At 34.9% G+C, this 9991-nt stretch overlaps 1 protein-coding gene across 1 annotated transcript; it reads right to left on the bottom strand.

Moving 5' to 3' along the window:
* Nucleotides 1-1416: 1416 nt before the first annotated feature.
* On the bottom strand, nucleotides 1417-3421 carry LOC140867300 (heat shock cognate 70 kDa protein-like). The gene is made up of 2 exons (XM_073272374.1): nucleotides 3202-3421; nucleotides 1417-3096 (listed from the first exon to the last, which is right to left on the bottom strand). The coding sequence occupies exons 1-2, from the start codon at nucleotides 3407-3409 to the stop codon at nucleotides 1460-1462; spliced, it is 1845 nt and encodes a 614-aa protein (XP_073128475.1). The 5' UTR covers nucleotides 3410-3421; the 3' UTR covers nucleotides 1417-1459.
* Nucleotides 3422-9991: the final 6570 nt, after the last annotated feature.

Genomic DNA, 9991 nt, shown 5'->3' with positions numbered 1-9991 from the left:
TTCCTTGAGATGTTTGTGGCGTAGTATGCATTCTCAATGATGCAGTGAACAAGTTCCCACAGACGGCGCCAAGCTGATGTAGCAAAAAATTGATATTACCCGATTGGAGAAAATCAGGGTAATCTGTGGAGATCCGGGTAGCCGGATTAATGCTCGAACGGTTCTGGAGAACGAACTTCGTGTTTTCACCAGCATCACAAAGCAAAGTGAGTGGCGCCGGGGGTTGCCCGGCGAAGACACTCCGACGCTCAAGTCAGTATTTGCCCAATAAAAGTTCTAGAGAACTAGAGCATGTGACTATAAAGAGCGTACCTTAAGAATGAGAGAACTTGAGCTATTTATAGATAGTCGGAGAGTTTCATGGGCTTGAGCATCTTATGGGCTTTTAGGAATTTATGGGCCTTGATAAAGTGTTCAAATAAATATATCGGAGTAATATGAGCCCTTGGGTTTGGGCACGGGAGAAAGCTAAATTGAGTCATAACCCATCAATATTAAAAATAATAGTGGACAATAAATTAAAGAAAACTCAAAACTCACAATGTAGATACATACCTCTCACAATATAGATACAAGGACAATATGAAAAATACACAATTCAACTCACCTATTTTTCTCCCAAGTTGGAGGTGAAGATTGTTACTTGAGTCTCGAACCCAAAATCTCGTCCCAAACTTGAGATCTGTGTGTCAGATGAACATTACAAATCATCTGCTCAACTCACTCATTTTAATCAGGGGCGGAGGGATGGGGTACTCCGGCCCTGGGCTGTAGCCCAGGCCTGCTCCGGCCCAATTACATAGGTATAGTATATATATATATATATATATATATATATAAATTTATGTTTAGCCCAAATTAAAAATAGCTCAACCCAAATATAATTTTCAATTTTTTTTGACTTGGGCTCTCCAGAACAAAAACATACTCCTTCTTTCAAAATTGCTAGTATGCGTCTCTGCGAGAAAAAGAAGGGAGTTTCCATTTTTGAAGGGCTGAAGCCATTGAAGCTATCGGTTTTGAAAAAAAATAGCCACCCCTTATTTATTTTCTGGCTCCGCCCCTGATTTTAATAGAATATTATGTAAAATATTATATATATATATATATATATATAAATAATAGATATCAAGCTTAAGAAAATTCCTTTAAATGAAATTATTAAGAATATTTTCCGGGCATTACATATTTATTCCGCTCTCTAAAAAATCATCTTAAAACTATTTGGAAATCCTAGCTAATCGAGAATCCATGCATATTTCAATTGATAACGTGCGCAACTGAAATCACTCTTATTATTTACAAAATTAAAATTTTTGATAAGCACTTAATTTATTCACCTCTCTCTAAACACCGAATACATTGGAAAATGCTTAAATGCTTTATATAAATACATGAAGTTGAAGGTTTGGTTAACAAAAATCAGGGTTCATATTCTCCAAAAGGAAAATACACAAAACTAGAATTTGGAAACAATAGGATTCCAGATGCTCTCCAAGTCCTTTCTTTTATTCTCAAACACATCTACTTGTATATCTTTGTGTTCATCCAACCATTCAATAGCAGACTTGATCTCGTCCTCCAATTTTTTGGCCTCGCTAGCTGGTAGTTCGCAAGCAAGATTTTTGCTAAAAAATGCAGCTCTAGTGCGATACACATAATTTTCCAAAGAATTTTTTGCGTCGAAATTTTTTTTAAGCTCTTCATCTTCTAACTTAAATCTCTCTGCTTCATCCAACATTCTGTCAATCTCATCCTTAGACAGTATGCCTGTAACGTTACTAATTATGATGTGATTTTCATTACCAGTTGTTCTATCTGTAGCGGTCACAGTTAAGATTCCATTAGCATCGATATCAAAGCGCACATTTATTTTAGCCACGCCTCTTGGAGCAGCAGGAATTTCGGACAATACAAATTTATCCAACAGAATGTTGTCGCTTGCTTTAGGCCTTTCACCCTCGTATACTTGGAATGTCACACTAGTTTGGTCATCGCAAGTAGTGGTGAACCCTTGTTCCTTCTTCGTCGGAATTGTAGTGTTCCTGGGGACTACTACGCTCATGCTATCATTAATCTCTCTTATACCAAGAGAGAGAGGGGTGACATCCCACAACACCAAGTCTTGAATCTCGGGATTGCCCTGTCCTGTCAAATTCGCGGCTTGAACCGCTGCACCGTAGGCAATGGCCTCATCGGGGTGAATGCTTTTGCATAATTCCTTACCATCAAAGAAATCTTGAAGCAACTGTTGCACCTTTGGAATTCTAGTCGATCCACCAACAAGCACCACATCATGGATGCTTTTCTTGTCCATCTCGGCATCCTTCAAACACTTGTCAACATGGCCAATGCATTGCTCAAACAAGTCCATGTTGAGCTCTTCGAACTTGGCGCGTGTTATCTTACACTGAAAATCGACTCCATCATAAAAACAGTCAATCGCAATAGTTGTATGTGACATAAAAGACAGATTTCTCTTTGCCTTCTCACAAGCTGTCCTCATCCTTCCCAATGCTCGGGCGTTGTTGCTTAGGTCCTTTCGGTGCTTTCTCTCGAATTCTTTGACAAAATGGTTCACCATTCTGCTGTCGAAATCCTCCCCTCCAAGGTGGGTGTCACCCGCAATTGACTTCACCTTAAAGGTACTCTTATCCATTGCGAGAATAGAAACATCGAAAGTACCACCACCTAGGTCGAAAATAAGCACGTTCTTCTCTTCAGAGCTGCTAAACATGTTGTCAAGACCGTAGGCAACGGCTGCAGCAGTTGGTTCAGCAATGACACGCAAGACGTTAAGCCCAGAAATGTATCCGGCAACTCGGGTCGCCTTCCTTTGGGAATCATTGAAGTAGGCAGGTACAGTAATAACTGCATTTTTAACTGGAACTCCAAGAAAATCTTCAGCAATCTCCTTCATTTTGGTGAGAACCATTGAAGAAATCTCTTCAGCAGTACATTTTTTCTTTTGACCTTTGCTGGTGACATCAATCATGGGTTTATCACGAGCACCACAAATAACCTGAAAAGGCCAGTGCTTCACGTCTCTTTGCACCAAAGGGTCGCTAAATCTCCGACCGATCAATCTTTTGACACCTGAAAATTAAAGTAGAATACATCATCAAGTGTTACACATTCGTTCGTACAGAGTTCTCTACAGAAACAAATTAAAGGGTGAATTAAGAAATTCGTAATAATAACCGAAAACAGTGTTAGCCGGATTCATGGGAAAAACATTCATGGCAGCATCGCCGACGAGACGTTCTATATCATTGAAAGCTACACAAGAAGGCGTAATGCGGAGGCCCTGATCATTGGGTATGATCTGAATACGATCCCTCTGCCACACGGCTACGCATGAATAAGTGGTGCCCAAATCAATTCCTATCGCCGGTCCTTGATCAGCCATTGTATAACAATACTCAATGGGAGAGATGATGAAATGAGAGTCTATGGTTTTGTTCATTAATGGCTTTTTTTTTATAAGGGAAATGCCTGGTTGGTTTATTGCACGACAAATAGTTTATTGGTAGTTAAAGTCAATTCGTTGACATTTTCTAACACGTTGCGTATATTGGTTTGTGTATATGATTTATTTTGTTCGAAGAAGCTGAATATTGTGTCGAATTGATTTAAAACTTTACAATTATACATATATATTTTTTAATGTTCTAACAACGTTGTGTAGAATCTATGTCAAAGGAAATAAATTAGATCATGAAATTGGAAGGAAAAAATAAAGAGTTGTACTTCGTGTTAGATATATAGCAGAATTGTTTCTGTGACGCTCGAGACGGACAAGGATAGTGAGTGATTCATTTTAAGTTCTATCGAACAAATGTTTTTAAATTTAACGTTCCGTAAGAATTTTATGCACTATAATTGACTTGAAGGAATTTCAGGATGAGTGACACTTTGGATAGTTTTAAAGAGAGCGTGTGATTAAGACATAAACATGATGGAAAAATCCGTGATTGTTTGTTGAGACAATCGTTGAATCAAAACCTTAATTAGATCGTATGCCGGAATAAGAGGGTGCTCAAAGAAGCTTGAAAGGAAATTATGTCTTGAACAATAGAAATAATTTCTAACAACGTTTTGTAGAATCTATATCAAAGGAAAATAATTAGATCATAAAACTGGAAGGAAAAAAGAAAAATTTTGTACTTCGTATTAGATATATAGTGGAATTTTGTCGGTGATGCCCGAGACTCATGAGTATAGTGAGTAATTCATTTTAAGTTCTATCGAACAAATGCTTTTAAATTTAACGTTATGTAAGAATTTTATGCACTATTAATTGATTGTCATGTCAGTATATTATTAATTATGATAAAACACAAATAAGATAAAGGATTTTGTGAAAGTATTTAATTATATATCAAATGATAAAATCGTACCGATGTATTGATCTGAAAATAAAAACTTTTAGGAGTGTTTTGAGAAATATATCAAATCTATCGTGATTACTGAAAGAGGAAATAGTTTATACAATCAATAAAATTGAAGTAAAAGAAATTTTATATGCCTGAAAAAAAAATTTATTTTTTAATAAGTCATATTTTATAACAGTCAATTCCAAGCTGAAACAATAAACAGATCATTATATATATATATATATATATGTGTGTGAAATGTCATTTTATATAATTTATGCATCGATTACTTTAATTTTGGTCAACATGGGAATCTCTATTAACATGTAGCATACATTAGAATAAGACATAGACTCAGCATTTTGTGGTATCTTTTGAAGACTTATAAGTATATGTTTGGACAGATTAAGTTTCGTTTGACATGTACTTTAAAAATAGTTTTAGTATTTTATAAGTAAAAAAAACTTAAAATATATGTTTGGACAAGATTTTCGTAAAATATTTTTGAAAAATATTTCTTAAAAAGTGTTCTCCAAGTATCGTTTTTACAATTAAGATATGTTTTTATCCGAAAGGTATGATCCGCATGAAGTTTGTTGGAACTAATAACCAATTGACTGATATATTCACTAAAGCATTAGACTTCAAGAGATTCTCCGGTCTTAGAAAAGCTCTCACCATGTGTGCACTTCAATCACTCACAGATGTTGTCCCCGGTATTACAATACCTAGACTGCATACGCATTTTAGAACTTTAGGAATTTTGCATTTTCATTTTGTCTTATGTTTGCACTGATTGTTAACAATAACCAGTATGCTCTAGTTTCTGCAAAATTTATTTAGCAACACACTTCTTATGATATTTGCACTAACTAAATCACAAAGTAGTTGAGAGTTGCTCGTGTACTCCATGATCCTGTCCCATCTGAAATTTGGTTTCACAAATTTAGAGTAAGGTTTGATAAAGGTTTATTGACTAGTCTGTCATGAATATCAAATTCAAAGGAAAATTAGAAGAAAATTGGAAAAAGATACCTAAAGGAGTTCAAAGAAGACCGTTCTTTATGTGGAGGCACTACAAGAAAAACGGCTAAAGACAACGCTTTTTTCGCGTTGTTAATGTCCCCGAAAAAGCGTTGTCGTAGCCAGTGTTGTAAAAGACCATGGTCAAAGACAACGCGGAAAAAGCGTTGTCGTTTCTGAAAAAGACAACTCTTAAAAAGCGTTGTTGTATCTAAAAACGACAACGCTTTTTAAGCATTGTCTTTTATAAAAAGCGTTGTCGTTTTTGGAAAAGACAACGCTTTTTAAGCGTCGTATTTGGAAAAGACAACGCTTCAAAAAAGCGTTGTCTTTTCTGGTAAAGACAACGCTTTAAAAAGCGTTGTCTTTTTTTTTAAAAAAAAACAAAAAAAATTAAATCACAAATTTTTAATATTATAAATCACTCAAAATTCAAAAATTTCTAAAATAAAATTTAGTATACAATCTTCCAATATTATAAATCATTCAAATAAAAAAAATAATCGAATTCTAAATTAATGAACACTAGGAAAAAAACTATGCATTAATCTCGAAAAGCTTTGATTCCTTCTTTCAGCACATGTTAGCGTCCCAAGCTTTCATAAAAGTCGCAACAATCTCTTTTCCTTTAATTTGTATCTCTATACTGCAAATTATTAAAAATAAAAACAAACATAAAACAAATATGAATAGATTAAAATGGAAAGTAAACTTAAACACTTATTTATCAGTAAAAGAACATGAATTTAAAAAAATTATGTTGTTGGATTGTTCCCAGAAGTGATAAAGAGTCTGAAATATGATATCATGTTTATGTACTAAACTTGGAATCAAGTAAAAAAAATCAAAAGAAAGAATACACTGTTGAAAATGAACCTGCCTAATGGAGGTAAACCCCCTGCAACTGATGATGATGATTGCCTCCTAATATTTCGAGCCTCTTGGTTGGATAATGGATCAACTTCTGGAATGGTTAATCTCTTGTTGTTACCCCTTCCCTGATATTAATCCTTCACGAACATTAATCAGAAAACAAAGAAAAGATAAAGCTATATAAGAAAAAAAAATCAGCTGTCACACCTAGCTCTAAAAAATATAGATGTATGGGACATAAATGTAAAATATATACTCAATTTATTAATTTTTTAAAAAATAAACACAAATCTTACTTTCTTCAAAAAAATTCACAATCCAAATTTTACAAACACAAATTAAAAGTAAGGCAATTTATCGCAGGCATAATACAAAATTATTATTTGCAACTTAATCATAGTTTGAATTACAAAATTAATCAAAAAAATAAACATGTTATTACTTGTCCAATCATTATTTCTCATGCTGTTAAATTATTTTAATCACTTCCCACACATTAAACATGTGGAGACCGCCGCCTTGAAAAACAAGATGACATTTTATGATCATCCAAATTGAACACGCAAGCCTTAAAAAACAATATTATCTTTTCAGAATTGGATTAAACTTCTGCAACTTCACTCGCATCAATTTGATCAAATTAAAGTAATCAGACTTGTTAAGAAACAAGCTACAGCTAGCTAGACTCTTTTACGTACTTGATCTGATGGCAGCAGGATCAGGAGCACATGTTTTTTCAGTTGACCAAGAATCTGAGAGGCTCAAAATGCTGAAATCTTTGGATGAAACCAAAGTTGGTGTCAAAGGCCTGGTAGATTCTGGAATCGTGAAAGTTCCCAAGATTTTTGTGTTACTAAATATAACACAATTGAATCTAGTAAATCCAATGCAAGGCCAAGAGTTACCTGCAGCAGTTTCTATCGATGAATCCCGCGCTGAAGTGTCTTTGATCGTGCGCTTAAAAGAGAGAAGCAGATTAATTTCTCTGCAAAAATGTTGTCTGATAGTAGGGGCATATTTCACCATGAACATTCCAGAGTCAAACCTGTTCCAAACAGCAAAGAATGTCAGCTTATTTTTCACATGATTTTACTGATGCTAAAGGAAAATTATCTTTCGTCTTTCCTGCAGGAGACTAAAGATGCTATACAACCACAACTGGATCGTATCTTCACAACAGAATGGATTTTGATAAAGATCAGTGGAGAAAACAAATCAGAGAAAATATAACCTAGAATCATAATGCAATGAAAAGGGCACTGCTAATCCACTAAAATGATCTTGTCCTAGCACAACTGAAGAGAAAGGGGGGAGCATTATATTTTAACACCATTGTAAAGAGGGAAGATGATCTTTTAGAAAGAGCGGAAGGACTCACAAAAGGAAATTAAAACAAAAGGAAATTAAACAGAAAACATGATGGGATCTCATCAACCCACAACTTCTAAGCATCTAAAAGCCCACCTTCAATGAGTAGGTCAGAAGGTAATCCAGAATCATTAACTACCAACTTTGTTGAGTGGTTCGCATATCAGAATGCCGAGTCTTTCAAAAACACAGTTCCACTAGATGATGCTAAAACCAAGGACGGGTTATGCAACCAACCACCAAAAGATTCGTCAATGCACAAAGATAGTATGTTCAATTCGAGTTTATGCTAAAAAAATATGTTTATGATATTGAGATATCTTACACTCTCAGTGGACGAGTGGATACCAGAAATGTTCCACTTACCCATTTTCCTGATTTGGAAGATCCTTGACAAATTCTCGCTTCCACGAACTAACATTTAAGTCCTTCCCACAGTTCTCCTTCACCTCATCAACATAGTACCTGTCCTGTATTTATATGAAGTCATTCTAGCAGAGTACTACTAACCAAATACATCTCCAAAACGTTCCAATTTGATATAATAGGTATTTAAGTACTTAATACATGAACACAAAACAAAGGGAGTACACGTGCATATAAAAAAAAAAGGAAAGAAGAATAAGTGAGTGCATACCAACAAAACAAAAACAAATCTTCCACAAACTTATAGTATGTAAAAGTTTCACAATTGAAATTTTACTCCAAGATTGCAACAGTTCACCGATTAGTCAAGCAATGAATAGATGGATATAGAATAATGAAAATCCAATAAGGCAATAAGAAAGAATTCTGAAGCTAAAAGATAAATCTAATAATTCTCCTTTGAGTGCCACTCTGTCATTGATAATATACCGGCTATGTTATTTAAGTGTTAACTTGTTCAGTTTCGCTTTTAAAACCATCCAATTCACATATGCTCAAACACCTCCTACCCACCATATGCACAATGAAAAATAAAGAATTTTCATGTGCCCACACCCAGCCCATGTTTAAATTCAACATAGAGAGGATCCATATAAAAATAAATGGTACTATATTAAAAGAAAGCTTGAAAAAATACAAGAATAAATCTAAAGATGCCTTAGAAGATAGCAATCATCCAGTACATTCAGCACTTGAGAATCAACTACTTTGAGTGAATCAAGATATTGAAACTTTTTATCCTTTTTATTTATAACTGCTAAACACCAATAGAAAGCACCCCAGATTCACGTGACTTTTGGCTTCCATGATTTGTGTGACAAATCCATGAATAACAAAGGGAAAAATGCCCGAAACTGTTCCTTAATGGATAAAGCTTATTTCACAGTAAATTGAGCTAGTTAACAATGCAAACCTAGTCTTCTTTACAGCACATGATGTAATATAAAGATCTGAATTTGCTAATTAATAGAGATTTAATTAACGATACCTTAACTTTCCTCTTGCCCAGAGGATTTGTGCTCAAAACCAGAACACAGAGTTAACAAATGGAAGAAAACCAGAAGGAAAACCCGTTTTAAACAAAAAAAAAACAAAACTCAAATCTAAGAGAACAGATGACGTTTTACAGCATGAGAAGCAAACAACAGGGAAACAAAACAGAAGAAGAAACTTGTACGAACATCGGAAGGTCGGCTAGTAAAATCCTAAGGAAAACCCAAGGCACGCGTAGAACACAGATAGATCGGAAATTCATTCGAAAAATCTGACCAAGAGTGGCGAGATTTCTATACAAGAGTAAACTATAACCATTAAAATAAATAGGAATTCAGAAAAATGCATAACCGTATAACACAATTGAATCTAGTAAATCCAATGCAAGGCCAAGAGTTACCTGCAGCAGTTTCTATCGATGAATCCCGCGCTGAAGTGTCTTTGATCGTGCGCTTAAAAGAGAGAAGTAAATTAGAAAAGGACGAGAGAACTTTACATGATCCAATAACAACGAAAACGAAAAACCCCAGCAATATAGGGCCAACAGGGAATTTGCTTCCCTTCTTTGTGCTAGTCTCAGAGACTGCACCACGCATGGTAATATTCTTGTCAAACTTCTCTATCTTCCTGTCGGCAAACCTCCTTGATGTTGTCTGTATAAGATCGTGCAACACATCATACATAAAGAGAACTCGTGAAAGTATATCCAGAGAGGAGAAACAAATAGCAACCATGTGCTAGCGCAAATACTGTTTCTCATCAATAAGGTACAATGCAGACACCAACATACAACATACTAGAGAAACCAAAAATTAATACATTTCAAAACAAAAATCAGATCAGCAAAAAATTAAGAAAGCTACGTTCTTTCTTTGAATCGACAGCGCCAAATCATCGTCAGATAACGCAAGCAATAAAATTGGAGCAATGCT

This window comes from Henckelia pumila, chromosome 4 (genome assembly GCF_033568475.1).
Source record: "Henckelia pumila isolate YLH828 chromosome 4, ASM3356847v2, whole genome shotgun sequence".
Lineage (NCBI taxonomy): Eukaryota > Viridiplantae > Streptophyta > Magnoliopsida > Lamiales > Gesneriaceae > Henckelia > Henckelia pumila.
The sequence above is the reverse complement of the archived record's forward strand: the minus strand, read 5'-3'. Positions and strand labels throughout refer to the sequence as shown.